Source organism: Tachyglossus aculeatus, chromosome 5, assembly GCF_015852505.1.
Source record: "Tachyglossus aculeatus isolate mTacAcu1 chromosome 5, mTacAcu1.pri, whole genome shotgun sequence".
In the NCBI taxonomy this organism is placed as follows: Eukaryota; Metazoa; Chordata; class Mammalia; order Monotremata; family Tachyglossidae; genus Tachyglossus; species Tachyglossus aculeatus.
Genome location: NC_052070.1, coordinates 34250679 through 34267260, shown reverse-complemented (window position 1 = coordinate 34267260; position 16582 = coordinate 34250679). Strand labels below are relative to the sequence as shown.

General features: G+C 51.2%; 1 protein-coding gene across 3 annotated transcripts in view; it reads left to right on the top strand.

Annotated features, from left to right (window-relative positions):
- The window catches only part of PHC2 (polyhomeotic homolog 2), a 113205-nt gene that overhangs the window by 21187 nt on the left and 75436 nt on the right, over positions 1 to 16582 (top strand). For 2 of the 3 annotated variants that reach the window (XM_038747033.1, XM_038747031.1), the window contains exons 3-6: positions 5540 to 5731; positions 10935 to 11012; positions 14276 to 14449; positions 16223 to 16309. In XM_038747033.1, the coding sequence (XP_038602961.1) occupies positions 5540 to 5731; positions 10935 to 11012; positions 14276 to 14449; positions 16223 to 16309 (531 nt within the window). The remainder of the gene's footprint in view (positions 1 to 5539; positions 5732 to 10934; positions 11013 to 14275; positions 14450 to 16222; positions 16310 to 16582) is intronic. The other variant, XM_038747034.1, reaches the window with a different exon arrangement.

Here is a 16582-nt window from a genome sequence, read left to right as displayed (position 1 = left end):
GACGGTCCCGACCCAACAACGGGCTCCGGTATTGCCTGCAAAGTGCAAAAACACAAATAAAATTTAGAGCAGAGTTCCTCAAAGTCAGCCTGACAAGCTCCAGAAAGCAATAGGAGGTGGGAACCACTCTTCCCCTTCACCTCCCGATCACCAGCTGTTTCCTCTTCCATTTCGCCTCTTCCTCTTCACTTCTGCTGGCTGGGACCGTGAGCTCCTTTAGGGCAGAAAGAGGTGAAATGTTGTTCCAAAACTGAGAAGGTGGGGAAGCGCCGTCCGGCCATTCAGTGCTAATTGCTGCAGGGCTGATGCTCTGGGCCAACTTGTAATAATAATGATGGCATTTGTTAAGCGCTTACTATGTGCAAAGCACTGTTCTAAGCGCTGGGGGGGGATACAAGGTGATCAGGTGACCTCCCTTCTCTCCTTCTCCAGCCCAGCCCGCACCCTCCGCTCCTCCACCGCTAATCTCCTCACCGTACCTCGCTCTCGCCTTTCCTGCCATCGACCCCCGGCCCACGTCCTCCCCCGGGCCTGGAATGCCCTCCCTCTGCCCATCCGCCAAGCTAGCTCTCTTCCTCCCTTCAAGGCCCTACTGAGAGCTCACCTCCTCCAGGGAAAGTCACTTCACTTCTCCGGGCCTCAGTTACCCCTTCTGTAAAACGGGGATTAAACCCTACTCCCTCCTACTTAGACTGTGAACCCCTTGTCGGACAGAGACTGTGTCCAACCTGACCACACTGAGCCCCTTCCTTGCTCTCCCCCTCGTCCCCCTCGCCATCCCCCCATCTTACCTCCTTCCCTTCCCCACAGCACCTGTATAGATGTATATATGTTTGTACATATTTATTACTCTATTTATTTTACTTGTACATATCTATTCTATTTATTTTATTTTGTTAGTATGTTTGGTTTTGTTCTCCGTCTCCCCCTTTTAGACTGCGAACTCACTGTTGGGTAGGGACTGTCTCTCTGTGTTGCCGACTTGTACTTCCCAAGCGCTTAGTACAGTGCTCTGCACACAGTAAGCGCTCAAGAAATACAATTGATTGATTGATTGATCAGGTTGTCCCACGTGGGGCTCACAGTTTTAATCCCCATTTTACAGATGAGGGAACTGAGGCTGTGAGAAGTGAAGTGACTTGCCCAAAGTCACACAGCGGGCAAGTGGTGGAGCCGTGATTTGAACCCATGACCTCTGACTCCAAAGTCTGTGCTCTTTCCACTGGGCCACGCTGCTTCTCTACTTCCGAAGCACTTAGTGCAGTGCTCTGCACACAGTAAGCACTCAATAAATACAATTGAATGAATGAATGAATGAATGAATGGGCAGCCTGTGGCAGAGGTTGAATTCAGTTAGTCATATTTATTGAGCGCTTACTATGAGCAGAGGGCACTGTATAAATGCTTGGGAGAGTACGGTACAACCGTATAACAGTCACATTACCTGCCCACAGCGAACTTACAGTCTTGAGGGAGAGACAGACATTAATATAAATAATAATAATAATTTTGGTATTTGTTAAGCGTGTACTCTGTGCCAAGCACTGTTCTAACTGCTGGGGGAGATACAAGGTAATCAGGTTGTCCCACATGGGGCTCACAGTCTTCATCCCCATTTTCCAGATGAGGAAACTGAGGCACAGAGAAGTTAAGTGACTTGCCCAAAGTCACACGACTGATAAGTGGCGGAGCCGGGATTAGAACCCATGACCTCTGACTCCCAAGCCCTTGCTCTTTCTACTGAGCCACGCTAAATTACAGATATGTACATAAGTGCTCTGGGGCTGGGATGGGGGGTGAATAAAGGGAGCAGTACCTTGTACCCCGCCCCCCCCCCCCCCCAGCGCTTAGAACAGTGCTTGGTATATAGTAAGTGCTTAACAAATGCCATTCATTCAGTTGCATTTATTGAGCGCTTACTGTGTGCAGAGCACTGTATTAAGCACTTGGGGAGTACAAGTCGGCAACATATAGAGACGGTCTCTACCCAACAGCGGGCTCAGTTATTATTATTATTAGGCAGAAGGGAGCGGGAGAAGAGTGGGAGTGGGTTAAAACTGTGGATTCATTCATTCATTCAGTTGTATTTATTGAGCACTTACTGTGTGCAGAGCACTGTACTAAGCGCTTGGGAAGTACAAGTCGGCAACATGTAGAGACGGTCCCTACCCAACAGCGGGCTCACAGTCTAGAAAGGGGAGACAGACAACAAGATGAAGCATGTGGACAGGTGTCGAGTCATCAGAATAAATAGAAATAAAGCTGGATGCACATCATTAAGACAATAAATAGACTAGTAAATATGTACAAGTAAAATAAAGAGAGTGATAAATCTGTACAAACATATATACAGGTGCTGTGGGGAGGGGAAGGAGGTAGGGTAGGGGGGGGATGGGGAGGAGGAGAGGAAAAACTAGAGTGTGAGCCCACCTTCTAGACTGTGAGCCCACTGTTGGGTAGGGACCGTCTCTATATGTTGCCAACTTGTACTTCCCAAGCGCTTAGTACAGTGCTCTGCACACAAAGTCCTCAAAGTCAGCCTGACAAGCTCCAGAAAGCAATAGGAGGTCGGAACAACTCTTAATAATAATAATAATAATAATAATATGTTGGTATTTGTTAAGCACTTACTATGTGCAAAGCACTGTTCTAAGCGCTGGGGAGGATACAAGGTGATCAGGTTGTCCCACATGGGGCTCACAGTCTTAATCCCCATTTTACAGATGAGGTAACTGAGGCACAGAGAAGTGAAGTGACTTGCCCAAAGTCACCCAGCTGACAATTGGCAGAGCCGGGATTTGAACCCATGACCTCTGACTCCAAAGCCCGGGCTCTTTCCACTGAGCCACGCTGCTTCCCCTTCACCGCCCATCACCAGCTGTTTCCTCTTCCATCTCATCTCATCCTCTTCACCCCTGCTGGCTGGGACCGTGAGCGCTTCCCAAGCGCTTAGTACAGTGCTCTGCACACAGTAAGCGCTCAATCAATACGATTGAATGAACGAATGAAAAAGGGGGCTCAGTCTGGGAAGACCTATGGGGTTGGGGCTTCTCGACTCGCCCTCTGACTCGAGAAGACTCTTGCTTCCTGGGGAGGGTAGAGAAGAATGAGGGAGCGAGGGTAATGTGTAAGGCCGGTGATCGCGCCCCCCACCTCCTTATTCATTCATTCATTCAATCGTATTTATTGAGCGCTTACTGTGTGCAGAGCACAATACTAAGCGCTTGGGAAGTCCAAGTTGGCAACATATAGAGACGGCCCCTACCCAGTGGCGGGCTCACCTCCTCTCGCTCCCCAGGTGATCCAGCACTAGCAGCAGCATTCATTCATTCATTCATTCAATCGTATTTATTGAGCACTTACTGTGTGCAGAGTACCGTACTGAGCACTTGGGAAGTCCAAGTTGGCAACATATAGAGGCGGTCCCTACCCAACGGCGGGCTCACCTCCTCCTGCTCTCCAGGTGATCCAGCAGGCCCTGCACCACCAGCCCAGCACCACGGCACAGCAGCAGCATTCATTCATTCATTCATTCAATCGTATTTATTGAGCGCTTACTGTGTGCAGAGCACCATACTGAGCACTTGGGAAGTCCAAGTTGGCAACATATAGAGACGGTCCCTACCCAACGGCGGGCTCACCTCCTCCCGCTCCCCAGGTGATCCAGCAGGCCCTGCACCGCCAGCTCAGCACCGCGGCGCAGCAGCAGCATTCATTCATTCATTCATTCAATCATATTTATTGAGCGCTTACTGTGTGCAGAGCACCATACTGAGCGCTTGGGAAGTCCAAGTTGGCAGCATATAGAGACAGTCCCTACCCAACGGCGGGCTCACCTCCTCCCGCTCCCCAGGTGATCCAGCAGCCCCTGCAGCAGCAGCACATTCATTCATTCAATCGTATTTATTGAGCGCTTACTGTGTGCAGAGCACCGTACTGAGCGCTTGGGAAGTCCAAGTTGGCAACATATAGAGACGGTCCCTACCCAATGGCGGGCTCACCTCCTCCTGCTCCCCAGGTGATCCAGCAGGCCCTGCACCGCCAGCCCAGCACCGCGGCGCAGCAGCAGCATTCATTCATTCATTCATTCAATCGTATTTATTGAGCACTTACTGAGTGCAGAGCACCATACTGAGCGCTTGGGAAGTCCAAGTTGGCAACATATAGAGACGGTCCCTACCCAACGGCGGGCTCACCTCCTCCCGCTCCCCAGGTGATCCAGCAGGCCCTGCACCGCCAGCCCAGCACCGCGGCGCAGCAGCAACTCATGCTGCACACCGCAGCCCTCCAGCAGCAGCAGTGCATTCATTCATTCATTCATTCATTCAATCGTATTTATTATCATCATCAATCGTATTTATTGAGCGCTTACTGTGTGCAGAGCACTGTACTAAGCGCTTGGGAAGTACAAATTGGCAACATATAGAGACAGTCCCTACCCAACAGTGGGCTCACAGTCTAAAAGGGGGAGACAAAACCAAACATACTAACAAAATAAAATAAATAGAATAGAGATGTACATGTAAAATAAATAAATACATAGAGTAATAAATATGTACAAACATATATACATATATACAGGTGCTGTGGGGAAGGGAAGGAGGTAAGATGGGGGGATGGAGGGGGGACGAGGGGGAGAGAAAGGAAGGGGCTCAGTGTGGGAAGGCCTCCTGGAGGAGGTGAGCTCTCAGTAGGGCCTTGAAGGGAGGAAGAGAGCTAGCATGGCGGATGGGCGGAGGGAGGGCATTCCGGACCAGGGGGATGACGTGGGCCGGGGGTCGATGGCGGGACAGGAGAGAACAAGGTACGATGAGGAGATTAGCGGCAGAGGAGCGGAGGGTGCGGGCTGGGCTGGAGAAGGACAGAAGGGAGGGGAGGGAGGAGGGGGCGAGGGGATGGACAGCCTTGAAACCCAGGGTGAGGAGATTCTGCCTGATGCGCAGATTGATTGGTAGCTATTGGAGGTTTTTGAGGAGGGGAGTAACATGCCCAGAGCGTTTCTGGACAAAGACAATCCGGGCAGCAGCATGAAGTATGGATTGAAGTGGAGAGAGACATGAGGATGGGAGATCAGAGAGAAGGCTGGTGCAGTAGTCCAGATGGGATAGGATGAGAGCTTGAATGAGCAGGGTAGCAGTTTGGATGGAGAGGAAAGGGCGGATCTTGGCAATGTTGCGGAGCTGAGACCGGCAGGTTTTGGTGACGACTTGGATGTGAGGGGTGGATGAGAGAGCGGAGTCGAGGATGACACCAAGGTTGCGGGCTTGTGAGACGGGAAGGATGGTAGTGCCGTCAACAGAGATGGGAAAGTCAGGGAGAGGGCAAGGTTTGGGAGGGAAGACAAGGAATTCAGTCTTCGACATGTTGAGCTTTAGGTGGCGGGCGGACATCCAGATGGAGATATCCTGAAGGCAGGAGGAGAATTTATTGAGTGCTTACTGTGTGCAGAACACTGCACTAAGCGCTTGGGAAGTCCAAGTTGGCAACATATAGAGACGGTCCCTACCCAACGGCGGGCTCACCTCCTCCCGCTCCCCAGGTGATCCAGCAGGCCCTGCACCGGCAGCCCAGCACCGCGGCGCAGTACCTGCAGCAGATGTACGCGGCGCAGCAGCAGCATCTCATGCTGCACACCGCAGCCCTGCAGCAGCAGCAGCAGCAGCAGCAGCAGCAGCAGCAGCAGCAGCACCTGAGCAGCGCCCAGCTGCAGAGCCTGGCGGCCGTACAGCAGGTACAGCGGGCTGGGGGCCGGGCAACGGCCGGGGGACCGAGTGATGGAGCCGCGCGGCCGGGATGGGAGCTTCTGCAGGCAGCAGTACCTGAGCCCGGGTGGGCAAGTCACTTCACTTCTCTGTGCCTCAGTTGCCTCATCTGGAGAATGGGGATTGAGCCTGTCAGCCCCCTGTGGGACAACCTGATCACCTTGTAATAATAATGGTAATGATAATGATGGCATTTATTGAGCGCTTACTATGTGCAAAGCACTGTTCTAAGCGCTGGGGAGGTTACAAGGTGATCAGGTTGTCCCATGGGGGGCTCACAGTCTTCATCCCCATTTTACAGATGAGGGAACTGAGGCCCAGAGAAGTGAATCGATTTGCCCAAAGTCACACAGCTGACAATTGGCAGAGCCGGGATTTGAACCCATGACCTCTGACTCCAAAGCCCAGGCTCTTGCCACTGAGCCACGCTGCTTCTCCGCCTGTAACCTCCCCAGTGCTTTGAACTGTGCTTTGCACGTAGTAAGCACTTAATAAATGCCATCGTTATTACTATTATTCTGATGGAGCAGGGAAGCTGAGCCAACCGGAGGTAGGAAGGGGGGATAATAATAATAATAATAATAATAATAATAATAATAATAATAATGATAATTCTGGTATTTGTTAAGTGCTTACTGCGTGCCAGGCACTGTACTAAGCTCTGGGGTGGGGACCAGCAAATTGGGTTAGACGCAGCCCCTGTCCCACGTGGATTTCACGGTCCTCATCCCCTTTTGACAGATGAGGTAACTGAGGCCCAGAGAAGTGAAGTGCCTTGCCCAAGGTCGCACAGCCGACGAGTAGTGGAGCCGGGATTAGAACTCATCACCTTCTGATTCGCAGGCCCATGCTCTTTCCACTAAGCCACGCTGTTGTACTCTCCCAAGCGCTTAGTACACTGCCGTGCGCGCAGTTGGAACTCGTGACCTTCTAATTCCCAGGCCCGTGCGCTATCCACTGGCCGCTGGGATGCGGGGACCGCCAGAGCGGGCCGTGGCTGGGGAGCAGGTTCTGCGGGAGGGGAAATCAATCAATCATTCCTATTTATTGAACGCCTACAGTGTATGGAGCACTTACTAAGCACTCAGCAAAGTGTAATACAACAGAGTTGGTTGACTTGTTCCTCGTGGGCGTGCAGAAATGGGCTGCAGAAATGGGGGGAGTAATAATAATAATAATAATTGTGGTATTTGTTAAGCACTGAATATGTGTATATATGTATATATGTTTGTACATATTTGTTACTCTATTTATTTTACTTGTACATATCTATTCTATTTATTTTCTTTTGTTAGTATGTTTGGTTCTGTTCTCTGTCTCCCCCTTTTAGACTGTGAGCCCACTGTTGGGTAGGGACTGTCTCTATATGTTGCCAACTTGGACTTCCCAAGCGCTTAGTCCAGTGCTCTGCACACAGTAAGCGCTCAATAAATACGATTGATGATGATGATGATGTGCCAGGGACTGGACTAGAGAAGCAGCGTGTCTCACTGGAAAGAGCACAGGCTTTGGAGTCAGAGGTCATGGGTTCAAATCCCGGCCCTGCCAATTGTCAGCTGTGGGACTTCGGGCAAGTCACCTCACTTCTCTGGGCTTCAGTTACCTCATCTGGAAAATGGGGATTAAGACTGTGAGCCACCCCGTGGGACAACCTGATCACCTTGGAACCTCCCCAGCGCTTAGAACAGTGCTTTGCACATAGTAAGCACTTAATAAATGCCATTATCATTATTATTATTATTACTAAGCACTGGGGTGGCTACAAGCAAATTGGGTTGGACACAGTCCCTTGTCCCTCGTGGGGTTCACAGTCTTAATCCCCATTTTACAGATTCATTCATTCATTGTCATATTTATTGAGCACTTACTGTGTGCAGAGCACTGTACTAAGCGCTTGGGAAGTACAAATCGGCAACATATAGAGACGGTCCCTAGTAGGAGAGAAGCAGGGTAGCTCAGTGGAAAGAGCACGGACTTTGGAGTCAGAGGTCATGGGTTCGAACCCCGGCTCCGCCACTTGTCAGCTGGGTGACTTTGGGTAAATCACTTCTCTGTGCCTCAGTGACCTCATCTGTCAAATGGGGATTAAGACTGTGAGCCCCCCATGGGACAACCTGATCACCTTGTCACCTCCCCAGTGCTTAGAACAGTGCTTTGCACATAGTAAGCACTTAATAAATGCCATTATTATTACTAAGCACTGGGGTGGCTACAAGCAAATCGGGTTGGACACAGTACCTTGTCCCTCGTGGGGTTCACAGTCTTAATCCCCATTTTACAGATTCATTCATTCATTGTCATATTTATTGAGCACTTAGTGTGTGCAGAGCACTGTACTAAGCGCTTGGGAAGTACAAATTGGCAGCATATAGAGACGGTCCCTAGTAGGAGAGAAGCAGGATGGCTCAGTGGAAAGAGCACGGACTTTGGAGTCAGAGGTCATGGGTTCAAACCCCGGCTCCGCCACTTGTCAGCTGGGTGACTTTGGGCAAGTCACTTCTCTGTGCCTCAGTGACCTCATCTGTAAAATGGGGATGAAGACTGTGAGCCCCCCGTGGGACAACCTGATCACCTTGTAACCTCTCCAGCACTTAGAACAGTGCTTTGCACATAGTAAGCACTTAATAAATGCCATTATTATTATTATTATTACTAAGCACTGGGGTGGCTACAAGCAAATCGGGTTGGACACAGTCCCTTGTCCCTCGTGGGGTTCACAGTCTTAATCCCCATTTTACAGATTCATTCATTCATTGTCATGTTTATTGAGCACTTACTGTGTGCAGAGCACTGTACTAAGCGCTTGGGAAGTACAAATCGGCAACATCTAGAGACGGTCCCTAACCAACAACCGGCTCGCAGTCTAGATGGGGGAGACAGACAACAAAACGAAACAAATAGACAGGTGTCAATACTATCAGAATAGATAGAATTATAGCTACATACTCATCATTAATAAAATGGGGTAACTAAAGCACAGAGAAGTGAAGTGACTTCCCCAAGGCCACAGAGCAGACCAGGGGCAGAGCCGGGATTAGAACCCATGTCCTTCTGACTCTCAGGCCCGCTGCTGCTTGAGCAGGGCCTGGGGGGTGGGGAATCAATCAATCGTTCATATTTATTGAGCACTTACTGTGTGCAAAGCGCTGTACTGAGCGTAGGTAGATGGGTTCCCTGTCCTCAAGGAGCTGACAGTCGAGAGGGAATGTACATCATCAATCGTATTTATTGAGCGCTTACTATGTGCAGAGCACTGTACTAAGCACTTGGGAAGTACAAATTGGCAACATACAGAGACAGTACACATTACAGATTGAATCATCACCATCATCATCATCATCAGTCGTATTTATTGAGCGCTTACTGTGTGCAGAGCACTGTACTAAGCGCTTGGGAAGTACAAGTTGGCAACATATAGAGACAGTCCCTACCCAACAGTGGGCTCACAGTCTAAAAGGGGGAGGCAGAGAACAAAACCAAACATACTAACAAAATAAAATAAATAGAATAGATATGGACAAGTAAAATAAATAGAGTAATAAATCCGTACAAACATATATCCATATATACAGGTGCTGTGGGGAAGGGAAGGTGGTAAGATGGGGGGGATGGAGAGGGGCACGAGGGGGAGAGGAAGGAAGGGGCTCAGTCTGGGAAGGCCTCCTGGAGGAGGTGAGCTCTCAGTAGGGCCTTGAATGGGCAGGGAAGCGGAGCTGTGAGGAGGTGGGAGATGGGAATTTGGGAGAGTTGACGCAGCAATATGGAAGGAAGTCGGCTGGGCTGGGATTGCCTCTTTTTGTTGCTGAATTGTACTTTCCAAGCGTCTGGTACGGTGCTGTGCACACAGTAAGCGCTCAATAAATACGATTGAATGAATGAATGGGCTGCGAAAATATGGAGATCAGGCCATGGTTGGAGAACAGGGTCAGACAGAGGGGAATCAATCAATCATTTGTATTTATTGAGTGCTTACTTGGTGCAGAGGACTGTACTGAGCGCCTGGGAAAGTATACTGCAACAGAATTGATAGCTTGTTCCTTGCCCACAACTAGCTTACAGTCTAGAGGGGGAGACAGGGGGAGAAGCAGCATGGCTCAGTGGAAAGAGTACGGGCTTTGGAGTCAGAGGTCATGGGTTCAAATCCTGGCTTTACCAATTGTCAGCTGTGTGACTTTGGGCAAGTCACTTCACTTCTCTGCACCTCAGAGAAGTGGTAAAATGGGGATTAAGACTGTGGCCCCCCCCCCCCGTGGAACAACCTGATCACCTTGTAATAATAATAATAATAATAATGGCATTTGTTAAGCGCTTACTGTGTGCAGAGCACTGTTCTAAGCGCTGGGGAGGATACAAGGTGATCAGGTTGTCCCACGGGGTGGCTCACAGTCTTAATCCCCATTTTACAGATGAGGGAACTGAGGCCCAGAGAAGTTAAGTGACTTGCCCAAGGTCACACAGCTGACAGTTGGCGGAGCCGGGATTTGACTCCCAAGCCCGTGCTCTTTCCACTGAGCCACGCTGCATGTAACCTCCCCATCATCATCATCATCATCAATCGTATTTATTGAGCGCTTACTATGTGCAGAGCACTGTACTAAGCGCTTGGGAAGTACAAATTGGCAACATATAGAGACAGTCCCTCCCCAACAGTGGGCTCACAGTCTAAAAGGGGGAGACAGAGAACAAAACCAAACATACTAACAAAATAAAAGAAATAGAATAGATATGTACAAGTAAAATAAATAGAGTAATATGTACAAACATATATACATCTATACAGGTGCTGTGGGGAAGGGAAGGAGGTAAGATGGAGGGGATGGAGAGGGGGACGAGGGGGAGAGGAAGGAAGGGGCTCAGTCTGGGAAGGCCTCCTGGAGGAGGTGAGCTCTCAGCAGGGCCTTGAAGCAGGGCTCTCCAGCAGTTAGAGCAGTGCTTTGCACAAAGTAAGCGCTTAATAAATGCTGTCATTATTATTATTATTATTATTATTATTATTATTATTATTAACCCAGCAGCAGTTCTAGAGGAAAAGGATGTCAAGTGGCCAGCGCTTAGTCCAGTGCTCAGCCAATAGAATGAGCTTAATAAATAGCACAATTATAGGATGAGGAGACTGTGGGAGCAAGGGAACCGGGGCTGGGGAACGAATGACATCTGTTTGCTTTCTTACAGGCGAGTCTGGTGGCCAACAGACAGGCTGGTCCCTCGGGTAACACCGGCTCCACGCAGTCCCCAGCTCAGCCATCCTCAGTGAGTAGGGGAAGGGCCAGCAGGATCTACGGGCCTCAGTTTCCCTCCTGTCCAGCATCCAATTGGAGTGGACCCCCGAACCAGGAACTACCCCCCCGGCCCCCCGACCCAATCCCTAAGAAGCAGGCCTCAGCGGACCCGCAGTCTTTTCCCCCCGGTCACCTCCTCTTATTTTCCCTGCTTAGAGAAGCAGCGTGGCTCGGTGGCAGGAGCCAGGGCTTGGGAGCCAGCGGTCATGGGTTCAAATCCCGGCTCTGCCACTTGTCAGCTGTGTGACTTGGGGCAAATCATTTCAATCGATCGTATTTATTGAGCGCTTACTGTGTGCAGAGCACTGGACTAAGCGCTTGGGAAGTACAAGTTGGCAACATATAGAAACAGTCCCTACCCAACAGTGGGCTCACAGTCTAAAAGGGGGACTTCTCTGGGCCTCAGTTACCTCATCTGGAAAATGGGGATGAAGACTGTGAGCCCCCCATGGGACGACCTGATCACCTTGGAACCTCCCCAGCGCTTTGAACAGCGCTTTGCAGTCAGTCAATCAATCAATCGTATTTATTGAGCGCTTACTGTGCGCAGAGCACTGGACTAAGCGCTTGGGAAGTACAAGTTGGCAACATATAGAGACAGTCATCATCAGCATCATCATCAATCGTATTTATTGAGCGCTTACTGTGTGCAGAGCACTGTACTAAGCGCTTGGGAAGCACAAGTTGGCAACATATAGAGACAGTCCCTACCCAACAGTGGGCTCCCAGTCTAAAAGGGGGAGACAGAGAACAAGACCAAACATACTAACAAAATAAAATAAATAGAATAGATATGTACAAGTAAAATAAATAAATAGAGTAATAAATATGTACAAACATATATACATCTATACAGGTGCTGTGGGGAAGGGAAGGAGGTAAGATGGGGGGATGGAGAGGGGGACGAGGGGGAGAGGAAGGAAGGGGCTCAGTCTGGGAAGGCCTCCTGGAGGAGGTGAGCTCTCAGTAGGGCCTTGAAGGGAGGATCAATCAATCAAACGTATTTATTGAGCGCTTACTGTGTGCAGAGCACTGTACTAAGCGCTTGGGAAATACAAGTTGGCGACAAGTTTGCACATAGCAAGCGCTTAATAAATGCCATCATCATTATTATTATTATTTCCCATTTGGTCCCCTTCATTTTCCTCCACCTCTTTTTTTTCCTGGTATTTGTTAAGCACTTACTATGTGCCAGGCACTGAACTAAGCACGGGGAAGATGGAAGCTAATCGGTAGATACAAGTTAACTTCCACACGGGGCTCACAGTTTTAATCCCCATTTTAGAGACGAGCTAGCTGAGGCACGGGAAAGTGAAGTGCTGAGGTCACACAGCGAGCAAGTGGCTAGAGAAGAAGCTTGGCGTAGTGGATAGAGCATGGGCCTGGGATTCAGAAGGTCATGAGTTCTATTCCCGCCTCAGCCACTTGCCGGCTGTGTGACCTTGGGCAAATCACTTCACTTCTCTGGGCCTCAGGTACCCCATCTGTCAAATGGAGATTGAGACTGTGAGCCCCATGTGGGACGGGGACTGTGTTCAACCTGATTTCAACCTGGGAGAAGCAGCGAGGCTCAGTGGAAAGAGCCCGGGCTTTGGAGTCAGAGGTCGTGGGTTCAAATCCCGGCTCCGCCAACTGTCAACCGTGTGGCTTTGGGCAAGTCACTTCACTTCTCTGGGCCTCAGTTACCTCGTCTGTAAAATGGCGATTAAAGTTGTGTGAGCCCCCCGTGGGACAACCTGATCACCTTGTAACCTCCCCAGCGCTTAGAACAGTGCTTGGCACATAGTAAGCGCTTAACAAATACCAACATTATTATTAACATTATTATTATTTGCTTGTATCCACCCCAGTGCTTAGTACAGTGCCTGGCACATAGCAAGCGCTTAGAAAGTACCATAATTATTATTAGGTGGCACATAGCAAGCACTTAGAAAGTACCATAATTATTATTAAGTGGCACATAGCAAGCGCTTAAAAAGTACCATAATTAGCGTGGCTCAATGGAAAGAGCCTGGGCTTGGGAGCCAGAGGTCATGGGTTCTAATCCCGGCTCCGCCACTTGTCTGCTGTGTGACTTTGGGCAAGTCACTTCACTTCTCTGTGCCTCAGTTCCCTCATCTGTAAAATGGGGATAAAGACTGTGAGCCTCTCGTGGGACAACCTGATCACCTTGTATCCCGCCCAGCGCTTAGAACAGTGCTTTGCACACAGTAAGCGCTTAACAAATACCACCATTATTATTAAGTGGCACGTAGCAAGCGCTTAAAAAGTACCATGATTATTATTAAGCAGCAGAGGCAGAATTAGAACCCGGATCTTTCCGATTCTCAGGTCCATGCTTTGTCCACTAAGCCACGCACCTTCTCTTTCATTCATTCAATTCACTCATCCATTCATTCAGTGGTATTTATTGAGCGCTTACTGTGTGCAGAGCACTGTACCGAGCTCTCAGAGTTGCCCCCCAGCAGCTCAGAGCCCTTCATCATCATCATCAATCGTATTTATTGAGCGCTTACTGTGTGCAGAGCACTGTACTAAGCGCTTGGGAAGTCCAAGTTGGCAACATATAGAGACAGTCCCTACCCAACGGTGGGCTCACAGTCTAAAAGGGGGAGACAGAGAACAAAACCAAACATACTAACAAAATAAAATAAATAGAATAGATATGTACAAGTAAAATAAATAGAGTAACAAATATGTACAAACATATATACATATACACAGGTGCTGTGGGGAAGGGAAGGAGGTAAGATGGGGGGATGGAGAGGGGGACGAGGGGGTGAGGAAGGAAGGGGCTCAGTGTGGGAAGGCCTCCTGGAGGAGGTGAGCTCTCAGTAGGGCCTTGAAGGGAGGAAGAGAGCTAGCTTGGCGGATGAGCAGAGGGAGGGCATTCCGGGCCCAATTCCATTCCAGAGCCTTTGTATCCTCTAGGCTCCATGACTTTTCAGGCTCCAGATCTCCCCTAGATAGGTTCTCCTGCCTATGTTTGACCCCTACAACAGCCTCCCACCTTCTGGGACCCCTTGCTGCTCAATAAATATATTCACTTCCCCATTGCCCTCCCCCGGTGGGGCCTGCTGAACCAGGACTCGGGCCCGTGGGCTAGGGGGCTAGTAGCGGTCCCCTGCCCCCCCAGTGGAGCCAAACCAGGTCCAGGGGCCGGGAGTGGGTGAGGGGTGGTAGGACCGATGGCGGTCCAGCTCACGGATTCCCTCTGCCCCCATTTCGCTCCAGATAAACCTGGCCGCTTCACCCGCCGCAGCCCAGCTCATCAACCGAGCTCAGAGTGTCGGTTCGGCTGCGGCCGCCGCTTCGGGCATCGGCCAGCCGGCCGTCCTCCTGGGTAATGCCGCCTCCTCCCCTGCCCTGACGGCCAGCCAGGCCCAGATGTATCTGCGGGCCCAGATGGTGAGTGCCCGCTGCCTGGGCCGGAGGGATGGGAAGGCCAGGAGAGGGAGGGCAGGTGATGCAGGGCGCCAGAGGGCCGGGAGAGGGGTAGAGGCTTGGGGGGCCAGAGATAGAGGCTCAGTTTAAGGAGTCGGGGTGTGGCCCCTGGGTGAGGTGGGGCAGATCTGAAAGGGCACCAGGGGAGCCTCCGCTTAACCTTCCACCCTTTTCCGAAGGAGAGCAGGTTGCCCGATGCCAACTGTCTCCTTCCTGAGAGGAAACCGGGCCTTCTTGCTGCTCGCTATATAAATTCAGCCACCCTCAGTGCCCCTGCCCAGCTAGGCTCCATCAGGGCTCAGGCCAATGGGCCTTTTCCCCCCTTAATCCCCTACTTCCAAAGTCTCAGTGTGGGAGGAGACCCCCGTCTTCACACCTGTTCACACCCAAGCACACGCTCCTGCTCTCGTTTACACTCACACACCCATGGATACACTCACACAGGGACCACCCTCCCGCCCCGTCCCCCCTACTCCTCACACACACACAGGAAGTTGAGGAGGAAGAAGACATCACTAGGTTGAAGGAGAATTTGGATAAATCAATGGATGCCAAGGTCAGATTCGAGGGAAAGGTAGGGCTGTTGCTAGGAGAAATTAGAGAAGCTAGTTCAGAGAGCATCTGGTCGCTTGAACGAGTCTTTTGTGCATTGTTAGAGGAAAGGGTTGATGTAAGGAAGACTTCCAGCATCACACTGTCGCTTCAGACGTTCTTTGGTGCCGTCACTGGAGACAGAAACCTGGGCTGGAAGGACCAACTATAGCATTTTATATGTTTTTATGGTTCCCAGGGAAGCCCAGACAGAAATGTACACAAACGTAGAGGCCCTCACACACCACCACAGATACACATTCACCCTCAGACGCACAAGTACACCCTCAAGGACCCAGGCTGTCAGGCCACCACCATCATCATCATCAATGGCATTTATTGAGCACTTACCGTGTGCAGAGCGCTTTACTAAATGCCTGGGGGAATATAGAACAACAGAATTGGTAAACACGTTCCCTCCCCATAACGAGCTTACAGTCCAGACGGGGAGTAGACACATCACAGATCGTCCCTACAGATACACACACACAGGGGGGACATAACCACAGCCCCAGAGTTGTCTCTCCTGTCGGCCCCCTTTCCCCTCCAGGTCCCCAGGACATCAGGCTAAATCCAAAATCGAGCTAATCCCAGGGAGACAAAACCAGGGAACGGCAGCCACATCTCTGCTATGCGGTGGCCCCCGGCCACTGGGGAAATCAGGGTGGCCGGACTCAACCTGGCCCCGTGCCCCGGGGAGCCGGGCCAGGGTCCCAGAGGAAGCCAGGGAAAGTCGCAGCTGTCCAGACCTTGGCGTCCCTACAGCTCCCCTATTCCCAGGCCTTCCGGAGCTCTCCCGACCCCAAGTTAGATGCGGTTCCTGGCTCTGGCCCTGCTCTCACCCACACCCTGCTCTGCTGCTTCCTGGGCTGTTTTCAGCCCTTCCTCAGCCCTTCCTGCCGTCCTTTCTCCTGGGTGAGGGATCCCCTTCCGGCTTCCCCGTTAAGCATCTCTCCGGCCTCTCTGCCACCTCTTCCTCCTCCCTTCTCCTCCCTCCTCCTCCCCCCACCGCTGTCACCATCACCACCACGACCCCCAGCCCCCCGGCCGGGCCAAAGCACCTGTTTCCTGTGATTCCAGGCCCAGCCGGGTCCCCTGGTGCAGGTCTGTAGAAGCCTAGGCCGTGCTGTTCCTTTGTCCCCTCAGCTCATCTTTACGCCCACGGCCACCGTCGCCACCGTGCCGCCTGAGCTCTGCACTGGCTCCCCTGCCCGGCCCCCCACCCCCACCCAGGTGAGGACCCCACGGCCGCGAGGGGCAGAGGGTGGGGGCCGGGCGTTTCAGGATGGGGGTCAGATGTGTCTAGTCTTTGTTCCTGCTGCCCTGCTGGGAGGTCCCAGGTCCTCCGGCCTCAGTTTCCCCACAGGGAAATGTGGGTGATCCAGGACACCCCAAGAGGGTCGATAGGTGGGTAAACCCCAAGAGAAATCCAGGGTTCCCCTCATTATCCCTTCAGTATTCCTCCCCAACCTCCCTCCGTGCCACTTTCCGACTTCCCCCACTTCC